Source organism: Notolabrus celidotus, chromosome 12 (genome assembly GCF_009762535.1).
Source record: "Notolabrus celidotus isolate fNotCel1 chromosome 12, fNotCel1.pri, whole genome shotgun sequence".
Lineage (NCBI taxonomy): Eukaryota > Metazoa > Chordata > Actinopteri > Labriformes > Labridae > Notolabrus > Notolabrus celidotus.
Genome location: NC_048283.1, coordinates 12486461 through 12508899, shown reverse-complemented (window position 1 = coordinate 12508899; position 22439 = coordinate 12486461). Strand labels below are relative to the sequence as shown.

Here is a 22439-nt window from a genome sequence, read left to right as displayed (position 1 = left end):
CAGGAAAAAAAGAAAAACAACAATACTTAATGGAAAATGAAAAATATTAATAAATTAACATGTATTTTTTAACACATCAGCAATAACAAAGGAATACAAGAATGAGATTATTTCAAACTCAGTAAGAAACTCCTCACAGTGCCTTTAGTATGAAGAGTATTATTGAACCATAACCAACATTGAAAGCAAGCTTTTATAAGAATGCAATTTTTTTGTGGACAAAAATCAGAACCTTACCTAGAACAGTTAATTCTTGAACAGCAGACAGTGATCTCCCAGTTATGTCATTATTTGCTTTACAGGTGTAGTTTCCACCGTCAGAGGACTCAGCATTCTTTTTAGTGTACTCGAAAGATTTGTGGATCACTATCCCATTCAGTGACCAGGTGTAGCTAGCAGGTGGTTCAGACTCAGCAGAGCAGGTTAATGTGATGTTTTCGCCAGCATGTATCTTATTCTGGCCTTTGATTTCAACATTTTCTGGTCCATCTAAAAAACAAAGAGAAGGAGTTCAATAAAAATCATAAACCGTGTTGAACATACCTGCAACCCGTGTTCAAGGAGTACAGTATTTATGGCTACAGTAAATGTGCTCTGTATAGTTTGTCACCTACACTTAACAACCAAGCTGTATTTAGCCTCCATGGAGCTGATGGGGTTTCTGATGTTACATGAATACTCTCCTGTGTCCGTTTTCTGTAGTGACTGAAAGGACAGCACTCTGTTCTCTTCATACAATGTTATGTTGTCAGTCAGAGTCAGATCTGATCCATCCTTCATCCATTTTCTGGTAAACACAGATCCAGCAGCATCACAGGTTAAGTTGACAGACTTCCCCTCAATCGCCTGGCTTGTTGATGGTGTGACAGAAGCATCAGAGATTTTCTCTGTTGGACCAAAGATCATGGAAGTGTGTTACATATAAATATATTTTTAAGTTATATTTCCGGGCATTTTTGCCTTTATTGATAGGACAGTTGTAAATACACAGGAAATGTGGGGAGTAGAGTAAGGGAAGACTTGCTGCAAATTGTCGCAGCTGGCAATCAAACCGGTGACCTCTGTGACAAGGACTATACCCTCTTAGACTGTAAGGCCACCAGAGCCCCAACATGTTACAGATCTAAACAATGGGTGAAAGAGAGGTAACCAAGTTACCGAGGCTTGGATGAATTCCCAACCAGTAACCAGTAAAACAGGGCAGACTTTCTGGAAACAGTAAAGCAGATCAGATTAATTTCTTATCATTGATCAAAGTCCTTGTGCCAAAGAGACTGTCCAACTATTATCTTCTAGACCATCTAAAGGGCTGTACAGTGAGAGCACGAATGAACTCTAATTGACCATAAAGTAATGACAACACCTGTAAAAAAAATGTGTGATAAACAGCACAGCTATATGTAAATGTTTTTTTTTTTTTTAAATCATGTGAAGACAAGCCAGATATTGTTTTCAACCTACTCTGCATGTTTAATTTATCCTCTCTGATGCCTAGTTCCTGTTGTAATGATTAACCAGTTTTAGAGCTTGAACCACATTCACCATACCAACCAGTTACACTTCAGGGTAAATGGAAGCATAGCAGTCACACTCAATGGGAAAACCATTGTCAACACTGAAATTAACTTGACACAAGAAAGCCACTTTAAACTGAGTTAACTAGCCTATTGTTAAGAACATCAGCTACAGAAAATTACGTTTGTGTTCATATGTTGTTCAAAAAACGTGTATCATTTCTATTTTCCATGCTGCAATTGAGAGTTATTTAAACATCAACAATTGTAAATCTGCAAACTCTAAATTGTCTCTGTACAGAGAGAAAATAAAGGAGATTTTCAAGACAGATTTTCATCTCCATATGTCTATATACAAAACTTTTTATTCAAACTCACCCAGAACAGACACTGATAACTGCATAGATGTGTCATTTCTCAGAGTTTTGTCATTAAAGGACCGACAGGTGTAGTTTCCACTCTGTCTCTTTTGAATATTGATTAGTCTGAGCTCTGGTCCAGTACCAGGCAGCTGGTCTCCGTTCAGAAACCAGTCAAAGTGAGCGTCAGGTCGGGACTCAGCTGAGCAGAACAGGCTGATGTCTGATCCGACCGCAAAATGTTCTTGTGATGGAGAGAGTCTCAATTTTGTATTTTCTGGGCCATCTGATTATAGGGAGGCACAACAGCAATATAATTAGTAAAATGTCACAGGAACATAAAGAATAAAGCATGCAGCTAGACTTATTGTAAATTGTTCTAACCACAACTTCATAACTTATCAGGTTTGAATATTACTATAGAAAGAAGAAATCTCAGCTCAATGTAAAGTTACAGAAAGGCCCTGCATGAATATTTAAACTCACAGCTAATGAAGAGGTTTACTGGATCACTGGTTTCATGACTGACGGGATTGGACACATCACACTCATATGGTCCATGATCATAGCGGATCACAGGGGTTATGGTGAGAGTGGAGCCTCCATCAGTGAGCTGAACTCTGTCACTGGCTGTGACCTCAGAGCTGTCATTCATCCAGCGGAAAGAGAGGGAGGATCCAGAGGAGACGGAGCAGGAGAGACTGATGGAGCTACCCTCCACTGGATATGTGCTGTTGGAAGTTATTTTTGGATCCCTGACTGGCTCTGTGAGACAGAAAATGGTTTTACTTTTGCCATATAATAAAGGCAGAAGAGAAGTTTTTGGTTCCTTGCTTATTTCTTTCATGGCTTTCAACCACCTCTCATATTATTCATCCATTATTATGTGTTTATATTAGTGTCTATTATTTCTAATCTTGATTTTAGCACTGAATTTTACTTCAACTCATAGACACCACAGAGTTCTTCAAATACAGGTTTGTTCACTAGTTTTGATTTGTAATTTGAAGATAACGTACAGAAAATTATGTTTTTGTACTCTGATTCTGTTCAAGCTGGCATGTTTTTAAATTATTTTATGAGCTTATATTGAACCACTAAAAACCTGACATTAATTTATTTCCCGATTGACTGCTGTGTTTAATCACCCTCCAGCACTCTAAGAGATAAATGAGAAACATTTGCTCACCGTGAACTTTCAGTGTTGTTTCACCTTGATGCTCAGTCCCCCCCTCTGTAATACTGACTGTGTATTCTCCACTGTCATTGAGAGCCAGATTCCTGAGCTCCAGAGATCCAGTAGAGGGGAAGATGGTGACCCTGCCTTCATAACCTGGTCCAGTGTGAATTTGAGTATTTGAAATGATTATTATTGCCCCTTTAAACCTCCAGATGATGTTTATAAATGGATTTTCAGTTGAAGGAAGTGTTGTGCTGAACTTCACTGTCCCTCCAACAGCTCTATTCAGAGGACCGTCTGGCAACACACCAGCTCCAGTGGTTAAACCTGGAAGACATGAGAACAGGTCTGAAAAGATTTCTATGAAGGGTTGTGAAACACAGAATATTAAGCACCACTTTACTTTTTTCATAACCAAAGGGTTATTACACTACTGACATGTGTTTTTTTTGGTTGTTTTTTTGGGAGCAGGAGACAGTAGTGTTTATGAATGATCAACATATGAAACAGATCACATTTTCTGTTACAGAGTCATTTTTCAAAATCAAATTCTGATTCAAACATCCTAAAATATATTATTCCATATATCCACGTGACTAAGTGATACGAGTTTCTTGTCTCAGTAAGTGTTGAGGTTAAATCTACAGTTGTCATTTACATGAAGCCTATTGTGCACTTTCACGCGAGTCACAAAAGAATAAGGGAATTAGCTCCATCATAGCAACTTTCCAAAGACTTCATAACTACAGATAGGCTAATGTAAAGAAGTGACAACATGGGACATTATCCTGTAAGACTTACCTATCATCAAAGTCAAAGCCACAGAGAAAACATAAAATGAAGGTAATGCATCCATTGATCCAACCTGTAAGATTTAAGCAGCTAAGGGCAGGTCTACCATCAAACTTTGGCTGTGCTGATAAATGTGATTGTCCTGCAGCTCCAGTCGTATAAGTCTGTTCCTTAATGTGGACTTACAGACTGACCGCATAAAGAGATAAACCCACTGAGGCAGAGGTCATTGACTTACACTGTCCGACTTCGCCCTCTATTGGAGTAACTGCGAATGAGACATGAACAAGGTGACTTTTCTTTGGCGTTCTTTGGCGCAGTTTTTGTGTTTGTCAGTAATTAACATTTGAAGCTGATCAAAGTTTGTGTCAGGGCCTAAAATGACTAAAAAGCAACAAACAAATTTTATGAATCAGTCTGGAGGAGACAAATGGGTAAGAAACAACTGTTTTGAGATCGTACTGATGATTCATGGAAATGAATTAGAAGTCTGTCAGTGTCATCTTAAATTATTAACAATAAAGCAGTTATATTATTTAGCTCCAACATATTAAATAACCAAATAAAAACAGTGGTTTAAACATAAAGAATAAGAAAATACATTACATTTCAACCCAAAACACTTTATCCCAGTTTATGTGTTCAAAAGGAGTAGGAAGAAGTGTAAACTCATTTAATCTTACTACTTTATTCTCCAATTAGTTACAAAATAAACCCTGTGATTTACACAAGACATGCATATTGTTGGCAATATCTGATAGGAACCAACATGCTAAAAGAAAAAGGTCATTTCTGCTTTCACAGGGCTTCAAATGTAACTCTGATTAATGTACAACAAGCCAAGTTTACTAACTGTTCACTCCATACCTGAGTTAAGTTTAGATGAAAGCAAGAAAGGTTTGGTGAAATTTATTACCATGAATTTATAATGGCTTTCAACATTGACTAGTTTGATGCTTGTTCTTACTAAACACTAAAAAGAAAGGACCTTCCTTGAAAACCTAAGAACAGTTAAACACTTCCAGATGCAAAATGAAGACTTGTTATGATCAGGATTTTATAAAATTGTTTCTATGAGGAAAGAAGATAAGTGATTCTTTGAAAATGTTCCTCAGTCTTCCTTTTGTCCTGGTGGTACAATTAACATTTCTTTATTGTGTATATTATGTGAAAGTAAAAGTCAAAAGTTTCAATTCCAATAAACAATACAAGCATTTATAAAATGTCATACTATATATACATAAAAAATATACAAATGAATCGTTTGACAGCACTAATATATGATGCATTAACAGGTGAAACAGATTGTGTTTATGTTGTTTGAACAGAAGAATCAAAGCAAACTGATCTGTAGATTTACACTTTTATACATGAAGTTCAGAAAACAGAAAACAACGTTGGTCATTTATTTTTATATTGCCATACAGTGGAAGTAAATTCAAACACATTCACCACTATATAATCATAACAGATCAATGTGTTTCAAAACTTATTTGATCGTAAGAAGCTAGCATCTTCAAATGTTTATGACATCTCTATACAAAAATAACAAATCAGGTGAAACACAGCTCAGATGCTTCTGTCCCTTAAAACATAAATAAAAGCAGCTTAAGGAGAAAAAATATTTATTGCAACAGTAAATGTGCTCTGTATAGTTTGTCACCTACACTTATCAACCAAGCTGTATTCAGCCTCCATGGAACTGATGGGGTTACTGATGTTACATGAATACTCTCCTGTGTCCGTTTTCTGTAGTGACTGAAAGGACAGCACTCTGTTCTCTTCGTACAATGTCATGTTGTCATTCAGAATCAGATCTGATCCATCCTTCATCCATTTTCTGGTAAACACAGATCCAGCAGCATCACAGGTTAAGTTGACAGACTTTCCCTCAATCGTCTGGTTTGTTGATGATGTGACAGAAGCATCAGAGATTTTCTCTGTTGGACCAAAGATCATGGAAGCGTGTTACATATATATATTTTTTTTCTAGTTATGTTTTCGGGCGTTTTTACCTTTATTGACAGGACAGTTGTAACTAGACAGGAAATGTGGGGAGTAGAGTAAGCGAAGACTTGCAGCAAATTGTCACGGCTGGGAATAAAACTGGTGACCTCTGCGACAAGGACTATAGCCTCAATATGTGGGGCGCTTAGACTGTTAAGCCACCAGCGCCCCAACATGTTACAGATATAAACAATGGGTAAAAGATAGGTAACCGAGTTACCAAGGCTTGGATTAATTCAGAAGCAGCAACCAGTAAAACAGGGCAGACTTTCTGGAAACAGTAAAGCAGATCAGATTCATTTCTTATCATTGATCAAAGTCCTTGTGCCAAAGAGACTGTGCAACTATTATCTTCTCATCCATCTAAAGGGCTGTACAGTGAGAGCACGAATGAACTCTAACTGACCATAAAGTAATGACAGCACCTGTAAAAAAAATGTGTGACAAACAGCACAGCTATATGTAAATGGATTTTTTTTTTATCATGTATAGACAAGCCAGATATTGTTTTCTGACCTACCCTGCATGTTTAATTTATCCTCTCTGATGCCTAGTTCCTGTTGTAATGATTAAACAGTTTTAGAGCTTGAACCACATCCACCATACCAACCAGTTACACTTCAGGGTAAATGGAAGCGTAGCAGTCACACTCAATGGGAAAACCATCGTCAACACTCAAATTAACTTGATACAAGAAAGCCACTTTAAACTGAGTTAACTAGCCTATTGTTAAGAACGTCAGCTAAAGAAAATGATGTTCCTTTTAACAATGTTTGTGTTCATATGTTGTTCAAAAAATGTGTATCATTTCTATTTTCCATGCTGCAATTGAGAGTAATTTATAATTATATCAACAACTTTAATTCTGCAAACTCTAAGTTGTCGCTGTAAATAGAGAAAATAAAGGATATTTTCTTAGAAATATTTTCATCTCCATATGTCTATATACAAAACTTTTTATTCAAACTCACCCAGAACAGACACTGATAACTGCATAGATGTGTCATTTCTCAGAGTTTTGTTGTTAAAGGACCGACAGGTGTAGTTTCCACTCTGTCTCTTTTGAATATTGATTAGTCTGAGCTCTGGTCCAGTACCAGGCAGCTGGTCTCCGTTCAGAAACCAGTCAAAGTGAGGGTCAGGTCTGGAGTCAGCTGAGCAGAACAGGCTGATGTCTGATCCGACCACAAAATGTTCTTGTGATGGAGAGAGTCTCAATTTTGTATTTTCTGGGCCATCTGATTATAGGGAGGCACAACAGCAATATAATTAGTAAAATGTCACAGGAACATAAAGAATAAAGCATGCAGCTAGACTTATTGTAAATTGTTCTAACCACAACTTCATAACTTATCAGGTTTGAATATTACTATAGAAAGAAGAAATCTCAGCTCAATGTAAAGTTACAGAAAGGCCCTGCATGAATATTTAAACTCACAGCTAATGAAGAGGTTTACTGGATCACTGGTTTCATGACTGACGGGATTGGACACATCACACTCATATGGTCCATGATCATAGCGGATCACAGGGGTTATGGTGAGAGTGGAGCCTCCATCAGTGAGCTGAACTCTGTCACTGGCTGTGACCTCAGAGCTGTCGTTCATCCAGCGGAAAGAGAGGGAGGATCCAGAGGAGACGGAGCAGGAGAGACTGATGGAGCTACCCTCCACTGGATATGTGCTGCTGGCAGTTATTTTTGGATCCCTGACTGGCTCTGTGAGACAGAAAATGGTTTTACTTTTGCCATATAATAAAGGCAGAAGAAAAGTTTATGGTTCCTTGCTTATTTCTTTCATGGCTTTCAACCACATCTCATATTATTCATCCATTATTATGTGTTTATATTAGTGTCTATTATTTCTCATCTTGATTTTAGCACTGAATTTTACTTCAACTCATAGACACCACAGAGTTCTTCAAATACAGGTTTGTTCACTAGTTTTGATTTGTAATTTGAAGATAATGTACAGAAAATTATGTTTTTGTACTCCGATTCTGTTCAAGCTGGCATGTTTTCAAATTATTTTATGAGCTTATATAATTATTGACTGCAGTGTTTAATCACCCTCCAGCACTCTAAGAGATAAATGAGAAACATTTGCTCACCGTGAACTTTCAGTGTTGTTTCACCTTTATGCTCAGTCACCCCCTCTATAATACTGACTGTGTATTCTCCACTGTCACTGAGAGCCAGATTCCTGAGCTCCAGAGATCCAGTAGAGGGGAAGATGGTGATCCTGTCTTCATAACCTGGTCCAGTGTGATTTCCAGTATTTGAAATGATTATTTGTGCCCCTTCAAACCTCCAGAGGATGTTTATAAATGGATTTAGAGTTGAAGGAAGTGTTGTGCTGAACTTCACTGTCCCTCCAACAGCTCTATTCAGAGGACCGTCTGGCAACACACCAGCTCCAGTGGTTAAACCTGGAAGACATGAGAATAGGTCTGAAGAGATTACTATGAAGGGTTGTGAAACACAAAAGATTAAGCACCACTTTACTCTTTTCATAACCAAAGGGTTATTAAACTACTCACATGTGTTTTTGTTTGTTTGTTGTTTTTAAGCAGGAGACAGTAGTGTTTATGAATGATCAACATATGAAACAGATCACATTTTCTGTTGCAGCGACATGTATCAAAATAAAATTCTGATTAAAAAATCCTAAATATATTATTCCATATATCCACATGACTAAGTGATACGAGTTTCTTATCTCAGTAAGTGTTGAGGTTAAATCTACAGTTGTCATTTACATGAAGCCTATTGTGCACTTTCACGCGAGTCACAAAAGAATAAGGGAATTAGCTCCATCGTAGCAACTTTCCAAAGACTTCATAACTACAGATAGGCTAATGTAAAAAGTGACAACATGGGACATTATCCTGTAAGACTTACCTATCATCAAAGTCAAAGCCACTGAGAAAACATAAAATGAAGGTAATGTATCCATTGATCCAACCTGTAAGATTTAAGCAGCTAAGGGCAGGTCAACCATCAAACTTTGGCTGTGCTGATAAATGTGATCGTCCTGCAGCTCCAGTCATATAAGTCTGTTCCTTAATGTGGACTTACAGACTGACCGCATAAAGAGATAAACCCACTGAGGCAGAGGTCATTGACTTACACTGTCTGACTTCGCCCTCTATTGGAGTAACTGTGAATGAGACATGAACAAGGTGACTTTTCTTTGGCGTTCTTTGGCGCAGTTTTTGTGTTTGTCAGTAATTAACATTTGAAGCTGATCACAGTTTGTGTCAGGGCCTAAAATGACTAAAAAGCAACAAACAAGTTTTATGAATCAGTCTGGAGGAGACAAATGGGTAAGAAACAACTGTTTTGAGATCGTACTGATGATTCATGGAAATGAATTAGAAGTCTGTCAGTGTCATCTTAAATTATTAACAATAAAGCAGTTATATTATTTATCTCCAACATATTAAATAACCAAATAAAAACAGTGGTTTAAACATAAAGAATAAGAAAATACATTACATTTCAACCCAAAACACTTTATCTCAGTTTATGTGTGCTCAAAAGGAGTAGGAAGAAGTGTAAACTCATTTAATCTTACTACTTTATTCTCCAATTAGTTACAAAATAAACCCTGTGATTTACACAAGACATGCATATTGTTGGCAATATCTGATAGGAACCAACATGCTAAAAGAAAAAGGTCATTTCTGCTTTCACAGGGCTTTGAATGTAACTCTGATTCATGTACAAGTCAAGTTTACAACCTGTTCACTCCATACCTGAGTTAAGTTTAGATGAAAGCAAGGCAGGTTTGATGCAATTTATTGCCATTCAATTTATAATGGCTTTCAACATTGACTAGTTTGATGCTTGTTCTTACTAAACACTAAAAGGAAAGGACCTTCCTCAAAAACCTAAGAACAGTTAAACACTTCCAGATACAGAGTGAAGACTTGTTATGATCAGGATTTATAAAATGGTTTCTATGAGGAAAGAAGATAAGTGATTCTTTGAAAATGTTCCTCAGTCTTCCTTTTGTCCTGGTGGTACTTTGTTCAAACTGTTAGCTAACAGACACCACTTGCCAACTGGGAGATACTTTCAGGCATAGGATCTGTGAATGATGCAACTGAATTATAATTTTTTATGATTTCCATTTAGTGAAACATAAGTTTAAAATAAAAAATTCTGAGACATTCTGTACAACATCTATCTGTATCTTCTTGGATAAAGACGGGTGTAAAATCTTCATGTATGTGTTGTATCATATGGTGGTAGCTTACCTGAAATGACTCCAATAAAGATGACGTGTATCACAGCTGTTTCCATGTCATCTAAAGTATCATAAAGTATGAGAAAGAGGAGAGAGATTAGTATCACACCTCTAAACTTGGCCTGCAGATGTGTCGCTATCAGAATGTGGATTTCAGGAAATGAAAGCATGAGGAAGTAATATCTAATGTGTGTTACGTTGTCCTTCCTGATTCAGAGAGGACCTGAGTTAGAGATTTACATGGCATGATGATGATAGTGCATAAATAGAACTACCAAGGATATTAAGTTGATACCAATTGAATAATCTGATTGGAGGGAATTTGTTTTCTTCTGTCAAAAGTTTAGATATAATCAGTCGGGTCCTATACAGATTTCTACATCAGAAATTTTAATATTTTAGATTCCAGCTGCCTTTTTACAGCTGATATTAAAGTGCCCTGTCTGCAGAGCACAAAGCGGTCATAATTTCTAAGACATGTTATCAATGTCTTCCTTCTGTATTTCATTTTTAGCTTTAAATGTGCATTTGCTTATTTGTTGAGTAAATTACAAACATTAAAGCATTTCTATATTGTGCAAAGGTTTTCTGAGTGTGCCTAAACAGATGTTTAGGACTCAGCAAATCTGCAGGAGGCTTCCCTTCCAGAACAACATTAGTCACCACTAGGCTAGCATAACAAATTTAAACACAAAGTTGTCGAGTCACAGTCAGTTGTCTACATGTTTCTAAGGGTGAATGAAGGCTTATAATTTAAATGCTGAAACAGCTCTTGTTTGACTGTAATTTCAGAATCAAATTCATCACCTGACAACAGTTCTGTCTTTTGAAAGTGTCTGACTTTGGGAGACTTCAGGTGTCGCCATCTCCTAGCTTAATCCTTCTTACGAGTACAACTACGAGAAGATAAACGCTTTTGTGTCGCTTCCCTTTTACACAAGGACTAGATCATCTGTAGATGTGTACTGCTATATATATTGTTTTATGGGCAACTGAACTGAATTTTACATTTCATGGTTATTTTTTTCACTGATCAACACCAAAACCCAAAATCTTGAGTTCAAGCTGTTTATAGTGAGACCCCTTTTTTCTTTGAGTGCAAATACTGGATCTCAAGACCCAAGTGTGGCTACCTCTTCTACTCCTGAAGGTTCATCAGTCTGAGATCAGGTCAGTGGTCCCTGCTCAGTAAGAACCTGTGACATCAGGCAGGATGTCAGGAGTCAGCTGAGTAAGAGAGGATGATGCTTGATCCTGCATCATATGGCGTAAGTTCTGCTCAGAATAAATAGTGTAGATTCAGACTCCATTTTTTTCTGTCTGTGCTACTTCTAACAAAATATGTGACGCCCTTTAATCACTTTTAGTATCCTCTCTTATTTCAGCATGACACATTTGCTTCCTGTTTAAACATTCAGCTGCAAATTGAAATGAGTGTATGACATTGCAGCATCGGTCTGCCATCACTATTCTTAAAAACAGGTAGATTTAATAATGGTTTGAGTTCAAAATAAATTGTTCACGGTTCTATTATATGACGGTAAATTGTTAAAACAATAAAGAAAAGGTACATGCAGATAAAGTGACCTTGTTTATCTGAGCCTGCAAAGTGAAACCGTTTTAATTTCTTTGATGCCAAAATAAGTATAAATGTTTTCTGACTTCCATGACCTTTGTAATTGGCACAATATTCTAAATAAAGTTTTGATTGATTTTTAACTCACCACCGTCATTAGGTTCACATTTTTTATTAAGAGATCTTAAGAGAAGATACAATTGAGTCTTGGACTGTTGCTCTGTGCTGAGACAAGCCTGTGAGAGAGTTGTTTATATCACATCAGAACTAGTTTTAGTGTCGTCTATCCTCTTGGCAGAAACATCCAAAGTTACACCTTAAGAGGGCGACATACTGCAGCTTTTGGCATGACAGTGGGCTGTGGTGGATTCAAATAACGATCAGGAGTTTTGCAACTCAGTACTTTAATTTGTTTTATTATTACAGCTGCTATGAGAACACATTTATAATGATGGCATGAGGATATTAAGCTAAACCTTGTCAAAATGATAAATTAGACTGATGAGGCACAACTTTATTTCAAAATAACATTTCTTTATTGTGTGTATTATGTGTGGGTAAAAGTCTCAAAATTTCAATTCCAATAAACAATACAAGCATTTATAAAATGTCATACTATATATACATAAAAAATATACCAATGAGTCGTTTGACAGCACTAATATATGATGCATTAACAGGTGAAACAGATTGTGTTTATGTTGTTTGAACAGAAGAATCAAAGCAAACTGATCTGTAGATTTACACTTTTATACATGAAGTTCATAAAACAGAAAACAATGTTGGTCACTTATTTTTATATTGCCATACAGTGGAAGTAAATTCAAACACATTCACCACTATATAATCATAACAGATAAATGTATTTCAAAATGTATTTGATTGTAAGAAGCTAGCATCTTCAAATGTTTATGACATCTCTATACAAAAATAATAAATCAGGTGAAACACAGCTCAGAAGCTTCTGTCCCTTAAAACAAATAAAAGCAGCTTGAGGTTTATGTATGTCTCTTCATTTAAGATTTAACTCTTTAAAAAACAAAAAGTATATAATCCTGTTATTTTTTTATTACATTGCATTGACACTTATTAAAAGTTCTGTTTAACGTAAAGCTAAAATAGAAAAATAAAAATTCTGAAGCATTGGTGTCTCTGTTTTCTTTTTAGTGAGACTTTAAAGCATTTAGTTTTTCCCTTTTTTGATGAACTGTATGTTTTACTGAGTGGGTTTTGAAGGCTGGACGACATATTTCTACAGAAACACATCTTCAAAACATGCATCCTTTGGTCCTAAAGAGGTCACATTCCTTTCAGAAATGTTGAGTTTATAAGTTCTCATATACCGGCGATGAGTTCTCGTAAACATGTTCCTCTTTCTGTGGTTGTTGTAGTTGCACTGTGAAAAACAGAGTTTTGTTAAACAACCTCTGATAGCTCAATATATATTATCATGACATATCGGTGAAGTCAGCACAGGAGAGTTCTTACCTGTCTTATTTGGCTGATGTCTGTTGTTGACTCTAAATATTTGAAATAAAACATTATCTGTGTAAAGCCAGGTAGATGCTACTCAACACCTTAATACATATAATATTACTTACATTTAAAATAGTATATTTGAAAGCACTGTATAACACATAATGTGTTTAATGTATGAAGTTGTGGTGTTGTAAATGTTATAGGAGATAAGCTAGTCAGTTGAAATCACTGTTATTCTCTCCTCCGAAATTAACAAAACACACAGTTTATAAAGAAAAGAAAGAAAATGTCTGACAGTTCATGAAGTTTGGTTTACTCACTTCTTTTTGTAGATAAAGTATCCACCAATAGCAAAGGATGTAACCACTAGACATGCGATTACTATTCCAGCAATGGTGCCTCCTGAAAGACCTTCATCTACTTTAACTGAGACACAGGAAAAAAAGAAAAACAACAATACTTAATGGAAAATGAAAAATATTAATAAATTAACATGTATTTTTTAACACATCAGCAATAACAAAGGAATACAAGAATGAGATTATTTCAAACTCAGTAAGAAACTCCTCACAGTGCCTTTAGTATGAAGAGTATTATTGAACCATAATCAACATTGAAAGCAAGCTTTTATAAGAATGCAATTTTTTTGTGGACAAAAATACAGAACCTTACCTAGAACAGTCAATTCTTGAACAGCAGACAGTGATCTCCCAGTTATGTCATTCTTTGCTTGACAGGTGTAGTTTCCACTGTCAGAGTATGTAACATTCTTTTTAGTGTACTCAAAAGATTTGTGGATCTCTATCCCATTCAGTGACCAGGTGTAGCTAGCAAGTGGTTCAGACTCAGCAGAGCAGGTTAATGTGATGTTTTCGCCAACGAGTATCTTATTCTGGCCTTTGATTTCAACATTTTCTGGTCCATCTAAAAAACAAAGAGAAGGAGTTCAATTAAAATCATAAACCGTGTTGAACATACCTGCAAGCCGTGTTCAAGGAGAAAGAATATTTATTGCAACAGTAAATGTGCTCTGTATAGTTTGTCACCTACACTTAACAACCAAGCTGTATTTAGCCTCAATGGAGCTGATGGGGTTACTGATGTTACATGAATACTCTCCTGTGTCCATTTTCTGTAGTGACTGAAAGGACAGCACTCTGTTCTCTTCGTACAATGTCATGTTGTCAGTCAGAGTCAGATCTGATCCATCCTTCATCCATTTTCTGGTAAACACAGATCCAGCAGCATCACAGGTTAAGTTGACAGACTTCCCCTCAATCGTCTGGTTTGTTGATGGTGTGACAGAAGCATTAGATACTTTCTCTGTTGGACCAAAGATCATGGAAGCGTGTTACATATATATATATTTTTAAGTTATATTTCCAGGCGTTTTTGCCTTTATTGATAGGACAGTTGTAGATACACAGGAAATGTGGGGAGTAGAGTAAGGGAAGGCTTGCTGCAAATGGTCGCAGCTGGCAATCAAACCGGTGACCTCTGTGACAAGGACTATACCCTCTATATGTGGGGCGCTTAGACTGTAAGGCTACCAGAGCCCCAACATGTTACAGATCTAAACACTGGGTAAAAGAGAGGTAACCAAGTTACCAAGGCTTGGATGAATTCCCAACCAGTAACCAGTAAAACAGGGCAGACTTTCTGGAAACAGTAAAGCCGATCAGATTAATTTCTTATTATTGATCAAAGTCCTTGTGCCAAAGAGACTGGCCAATTATTATCTTCTCATCCATCTAAAGGGCTGTACAGTGAGAGCACGAATAACTCTAATTGACCATAAAGTAATGACAGCACCTGTAAAAAAAAAAGTGTGATAAACAGCACAGCTATATGTAAATGTTTTTTTTTTTTTTTAAATCATGTGAAGACAAGCCACATATTGTTTTTTGACCTACCCTGTATGTTTAATTTATCCTCTCTGATGCCTAGTTCCTGTTGTAATGATTAACCAGTTTTAGAGCTTGAACCACATTCACCATACCAACCAGTTACACTTCAGGGTAAATGGAAGCATAGCAGTCACACTCAATGGGAAAACCATTGTCAACACTGAAATTAACTTGACACAAGAAAGCCACTTTAAACTGAGTTAACTAGCCTATTGTTAAGAACATCAGCTACAGAAAATTACGTTTGTGTTCATATGTTGTTCAAAAAATGTGTATCATTTCTATTTTCCATGCTGTACTTGAGAGTCATTTATAATGATATCAAAAACTTTAATTCTGCACACTCTAAGTTGTCTCTGTACACAGAGAAAATAAAGGAGATTTTCAAGACAGATTTTCATCTCCATATGTCTATATACAATACTTTTTATTCAAACTCACCCAGAACAGACACTGATAACTGCATAGATGTGTCATTTCTCAGAGTTTTGTCGTTAAAGGACTGGCAAGTGTAGTTTCCACTCTGTCTCTCTTGAATATTGATTAGTCTGAGCTCTGGTCCAGTACCAGGCAGCTCGTCTCCATTCAGAAACCAGTCAAAGTGAGGGTCAGGTCTGGAGTCAGCTGAGCAGAACAGGTTGATGTCTGATCCGACCGCAAAATGTTCTTGTGATGGAGAGAGTCTCAATTTTGTATTTTCTGGGCCATCTGATTATAGGGGAGACACAACAGCAAAAGAACCTTAAAAATGTTTTGGGATGTTAAAAGCAAAGGTGAGTCAGGTATGAATAATTGATGTAACTAATCAGTCTTAAGTGTCATCATAAAGAAAGAAAACTCTGATCTAATGTAATAGAAAAAGCCTGCGATAAATACTTCTATGTGAAACTGACTGTGTAAGGACTTTGATGACACTGTGTAGTTTTGTTTCACCTGAGTACATGTCAGGGAAAATGTGATCCTTAATTTTAACGAGCTCATGAGAGAACTAAGATTCAAACAACAACAAAAGAAATTAAATAAAGGCAAAGCCACTACTCACTAAAACTGGTCAATAATAAACTCTCTCTCTGATATTTGCATGCAGATGAAGTCAGATAAAGTTCTGAATATGTGGGGAGTAACTCACAGCTAATGAAGAGGTTAACTGGATCACTGGTGTCATGACTGACGGGATTGGACACATCACACTTATATGGTCCATGATCATAGCGGATCACAGGGGTTATGGTGAGAGTGGAGCCTCCATCAGTGAGCTGAATTCTGTCACTGGCTGTGACTAAAGAGCTGTCGTTCATCCAGCGGAAAGAGAGGGAGGATCCAGAGGAGACGGAGCAGGAGAGAGGGACGGAGCTACCCTCCACCAAGTCTGTGCTGTTGGCAGTTATTTTTGGATCCCTGACTGGCTCTGTGAGACAGAAAATGGTTTTACTTTTGCCATAAAATAAAGACAGAGTAGAGGGAAACTGCAGTGACTGGAATAGAGCCCCATGCTGAATATTCATGGATGGCTCTTGAGAGTTTTAACCAACTCCTGCTGATGTAAAAATCAACATTTCATGATTCATCATTTGATACTTCAATACACAAACCAACAAGGTTGTATTATTGAGGATATTTGAAAAATTCTTTACATGTAGAGACAGGTGGAATCTAAACTCTGCCCAGTCAGTGTATCAATCCTACATTTTTGACACAATGTTAATATTAAAACTTAAACTCATTCAATTAATGGCTAAGTGATATTATCTACATTTTGATATGATCTATTTATTGTTGGACCTGGCGCTTCAAATTCTATTGTTAGTAAGAACACACAGACTATTTTTGATCTGTAAAAAAATAGTTAATATGGTTACCTTTCTTACTTTTTTTATGACTTTCAACCACATCTCACGTTATCCATCCATTATGTGTTTATATTAGTGTCTATTATTTCTCATCTTGATTTTAGCACTAAATTTTACTTCAACCCATAGACACCACAGAGATCTTCAAATACAGGTTCATTCACTAGTTTTGATTTAGTTATCTGAAGATAATGTGCAAAAAATTATGTTTTTGTACTCTGATTCTGTTCAAGCTGGCGTGTGTTTTAATTATTTTATGAGCTTATATTGAACCACTAAAAACCTGACATTAGTTTATTTCCCGAGTGATTGCTGTGTTTAATCACCCTCCAGAACTCTAAGAGATAAAACATGAGAAACATTTGCTCACCGTAAACTTCCAGTGTTGTTTCACCTCGATGCTCAGTCACCCCCTCTGTAATACTGACTGTGTATTCTCCACTGTCATTAAGAGCCAGATTCCTGAGCTCCAGAGATCCAGTAGAGGGGAAGATGGTGATCCTGTCTTCATAACCTGGTGCAGTGTGATTTTGAGTATTTGAAATGATTATTATTTTTCCATTTAACCTCCAGGTGATGCCTCCAAATGGAGTTCCAGTTGAAGGCAGTGTTGGGCTGAACTTCACTGTCCCTCTAACAGCTTTATTCAGAGGACCGTCTGGCAACACACCAACTCCAGTGGTTAAACCTGGAAGACATGAGAACAGGTCTGAAATTTCTATTTAGAGTTGTGAAACACAAAAGAATAAGCACAACTTTACTCTTTACATAGCCAAAGGGTTATTATAATACTGACATGTGTTTTTTTGTTTATTTTACTTTATTTTTTTGAGGCAGGAGACAGTAGTGTTTATGAATGATCAACATATGAAACAGATCACATTTTCTGTTGCAGAGACATTTATCAAAATCAAATCCTAATTAAAACATCCTAAAATATATTATTTCCATATATCTACGTGACTAAGTTACATGAGTTTCTTGTCTCAGTAAGTGGGTTTTTTTGTGTACTTTCACAAGAGAATAAGGGAATTAGCTCCATCATATCAACTTTCCAAAGACTCTATAACTACAGATAGGCTAATGTACAGAGAGACAACATGGGACGTTATCCTGTAAGACTTACCTATCATCAAAGTCAAAGCCACAGAGAAAACATAAAATGAAGGTAATGTATCCATTGATCCAACCTGTAAGATTTAAGCAGCTAAGGGCAGGTCAACCATGAAACTTGACTGTGCTGATAAATGTGATCGTCCTGCAGCTCCAGTCATATAAGTCTGTTCCTTAATGTGGAGTTACAGACTGACAGCATAAAGAGATAAACCCACTGAGGCAGAGGTCATTGACTTACACTGTCTGACTTCGCCCTCTTGTGGAGTAAAGTTCTGCAAAACAAGGTGACTTTTCTTTGGTGTTCATTGGTGCACACACAGTCACAGCTGACCTCTTTCCCACAGCCAAAGAGTTATCATAGTTGTGATGAACAGAAAGAATCCAATAGTTTTTGTGTTTGTCAATAATGAACATTTGAAGCTGATCATAGTTTGTGTCAGGGCCTTTTAAAAATGACTAAAAAGCAACAAACAAGTTTTATGAATCAGTCTGGAGGAGACAAATGGGTAAGAAATAACTGTTTTGAGATCGTACTGATGATTCATAGAACTGAATTAGAAGTCTTTGAATGACATGGGTCACAAAACAAAGGAAAACTGACGCAGTCAGTGTCACCTGAAATGATTAACAATAAAGCATTTATATTCTTTATCCCAACATATAAAATAACCAAAGAAAAAAAAGTGGTTTAAACATAAAGAATAAGAAAAGACGTTACATTTCAACCCAAAACACCTTATCTCAGTTTATGTGTTCAAAAGGAGTAGGAAGAAGTGTAAACGTATTTAATCTTACTTTATTCTCCAATTAATTACAGAAAATAAGCCCTGTGATTTACATAAGGCATGCATATTGTTCGCAATAGGAACCAACATGCTAAAAGAAAAAGGTAATTTCTGCTTTCACAGGGTTTCAAATGTAACTCTGATTAATGTACAACAAGCCAAGTTTACAAACTTCACTCCATACCTGAGTTTAGTTTAGATGAAAGCAAGGCAGGTTTTAATGCAATTTATTACCATGAATTTATAATGGCTTTCAACATTGTATAGTTTGATGCTTGTTCTTACTAAACTAAACTAAACTAAATTAAACTAAACTAAACTAAACTAAACTAAACTAAATTAAACTAAACTAAACTAAATTAAATTAAATTAAATTAAACTAAACTAAACTAAACTAAACTAAACTAAACCAAACCAAATTAAAATAAAATAAAATAAAATAAAATAAAATAAAATAACCTTAACTAAACTACCTGAAATGACTCCAAAAAAGATGACATGTATCACAGCTGTTTCCATGTCATCTAAAGTATCATAAAGTATGAGAAAGAGGAGAAAGAGTTGTATAACACCTCTAAACTTGCCCTGCAGATGTGTTGCTATGAGAATGTGGATATCAGGAAATGAAAGCACGAGGAAGTAATATCTAATGTGTGTTACGTTGTCCTTCCTGATTCAGAGAGGACCTGAATTAGACATTTACATGGCATGATGATGATCATGAAAAATGAACGTAAAATGAACTACCAATTATTTTAAGTTGATAACATTTGAATAATCTGATGGAAGGGAATTTGTTTTCTTCTGTCAACATTTTAGACAACTCATGTCTCACTCAGCAGTAAGAAAACACCAAAACATTATCATAGTGAAAGTTAAAAACACAAACAGCTATTGTTAGTACTCACAACTGTCATGCTATTACCCAGTTGTACCGGTGACACGATATCAGGAGAAAGGCTATAACACATATAATACATATACATTTCTGTAGGACTTGCTTGTCAGAGCCCCCGTGGTGAGAGCTTCTTAGACTCTGATCCGGACTACAGTCCTGAGCAAAGCACCTCATGCGGTAAATAGAGTCAGGGGAAGCAGAGGCAGGGGACGGGGATTGCATGTCAGGGAAATGTACACGCAGAAGGCGGGCAGAACGGCAGGACAGGATTTGATTGGTTTCATAAATTGGACCCTAATGGCAGCGATTGGATGATGTTTTCTCAGGTTTACTCCGGCTGTAGATAGCGGCTTTTTTCCGCTCTTTAAGAACACATTATGTATTGATTGACATCGGGACAGAAAGATAATTTTAACCAGTATAACAAAAAGTGTATCTAAATCTGACTACCAACCCCAGCTTTAAAGCATTTCTATATTGTAAAAAAGTTTTTAGAGTGTGTTTAAACAGAGGTTTTGGACTCAGCAAACCTGCAGGAGGCTAGTCTAAGAACAACATTAGCCACCACTAGGCTAGCATCACAAGTTCAAAAGCAAAGTCAGTTGTTTACATGTTTTAGTTCTATGAGGGTGAATGAAGGCTTATAATTTAAATGCCAAAATAATTCTTGTCTAACTGTAATTTCAGAGCCAAATTCATTACCTGACAACAGTTCTGTCTTTTGAAAGTGGCTGACTTTGGGAGACTTTGGGTGTTGCCATCTACTAGCTTAATCCTTCTTAGACTATGAGCAGAAAAACGCTTTGGGGTCGCTTGCCTTTTACATAAATAACAGGGGCGGATCCAGATTATTTTGAGGTGGGGGGTACAACAGTTAAATCAGAGGGGCCATTTAAAAAAAAAAGCGAATATGTGCGATCTTCGTTCAAGCACCGCCTGATGTGCGCGACCGCCTGATGTGCACTACCGCCTGATGTAAGCCACAGCCTGATGTGCTGCAGGTGTTGCTGTGCTGCCTAGGCTGAGTTTTTGGCAGATTGCCAAGAAAACCTCCGAACTTGACAGTGTGCCACGCCCACAATTTTTGTCTGAACAGAATAAATTTAACAATAATTTAATCGTCAATATGTCTGCTATAGAATGTGCCTTGTTTGGAATTGGAGAAAAACCCTAGGAGGAGCTCTAGAAAATATGCACCCTTATTTGGGCGTCATTCTTCACATTCAAAGCTGTATGTGTAACAGGTTGAGTTAGGACCCACAAGCAGTATCGGAAGCCAAGAGATCAGTTGGTAGTGACCTTTATTTAACAGTTCATCAATAGACACGGGCAACAGGTGAATAGTCTCTCTACCTCGAACACAGGTAGGGAATCGAGTCTCTCGGGGCTCGATGACAGCCTGACGAATTGAGCACCGGTGACAAACAGATCCCGGAGGGAGTTGAAGAACAGACTCCCTCGTACTCTGCAGGAGGACAGGACGCCAAACAGCCACAAGGATGGACAAGCAGAACTCGTAGTCAGGGACAGAAGGCGTAGGTGTTTTCCTGGGAAGCGGCGAGGAGGGATGGTCACGGGCAGGCAGGGTCGGCAACGGGAGATCAGTCCGGAGAAGAACGCTGGAAAGTCTTGCATGAGGTCAAAGAACAATCTGGCAAGGAGTGGAGAGTGGCTGCTACTTATATACCGGCTTGATTGCAGATGAGGAGCAGGTGAGTGTGCAGGTGAACCGAGTTGCCTGATGAGGGGGCGTGGCTGGCCAGCAGAGTGGAGCAGAGGCAAGGAGAGTGGAAAATTACTGACAGAGGGGAGGAGGTGAGCAGACTGTGACAGTATGTGCATTTGATGCCCCGCCTCAACGCCTGCCACACCCACAATTTTAGTCTGAACAGAATTCTTCGAACAGTTTTTAATCGTCAATGTGTCTACTATAGGTTGCCCTTGGTTTGGAATGAATCGGAGAAATGCCTTCGGAGAAGATAACGAAAGTACGCACCCTTATTTTGACGCCATTTTTCACGTTCAAAGCTAGGTGGTGCGCTCTTCCTGTTGAGTTTGGGATATGGGTGCAAGAGGCTTTTTTGTGCGGCATGATGTCCTGAATATGCGTACAATTTTCGAAGCATGTAGCTCAAAATAACCCCTATGGGGAGGGGTTTTCGAAACCTGTAGGGGGCGCCAGTGAGCACATTTTTTCGACTTTTTTCACGAAACCCATAAAATGTCGCAACTTTTTCCTGGATTGACGAGTGAGTTGGATGACGTGAAATTACGTGCATATTAAAGTCACAAAAATCCATTTTTTGACGTTTTTTTGATGATGCCCCGCCCCAGAGTCCGGCACGCCCACATCTTTTGTCTGAACGGAATGATTTTAATTTGTATTAATCCTCAATGGGGTTACTCTAGAATGTGCCTAGTTTGGACTGAATCGGAGAAAAGCTCTAGGAGAAATGAGCAAAAGTATGCACCCTTGCACAGACCCATTTTGGAGCAATTTTGCCTGTTCAAAGCTAGGTGGCGCCCTTCCTGTTGAGTTTTGGACTATGGGCGCCATGACTTTTTTGTGCGTCCTGATGCCATAAATATGTGTAAATTTTTTCATGCATGTAGCTCAAAAAACTCCGCGTGCAGTGTGTTATTTTTACCTCTAGGGGGCGCTACTGAATTTTTTTTTGCGAGACCTATAATTACTTGCAGTTTTCACCAAGCCCGATGAGTGTGCA

At 37.4% G+C, this 22439-nt stretch overlaps 1 protein-coding gene across 1 annotated transcript; it reads right to left on the bottom strand.

Moving 5' to 3' along the window:
• Positions 1 to 193: 193 nt before the first annotated feature.
• LOC117822742 (carcinoembryonic antigen-related cell adhesion molecule 5-like) lies at positions 194 to 18047 on the bottom strand. Its single transcript, XM_034697631.1, has 14 exons — positions 18041 to 18047; positions 17285 to 17632; positions 16194 to 16472; positions 15506 to 15772; positions 14208 to 14480; positions 13830 to 14081; positions 13478 to 13583; positions 13167 to 13198; positions 10113 to 10238; positions 7962 to 8279; positions 7291 to 7569; positions 6824 to 7090; positions 615 to 887; positions 194 to 489 (listed from the first exon to the last, which is right to left on the bottom strand). Exons 1-14 carry the CDS (start codon positions 18045 to 18047, stop codon positions 194 to 196), a joined length of 3123 nt encoding a protein of 1040 aa, XP_034553522.1.
• Positions 18048 to 22439: the final 4392 nt, after the last annotated feature.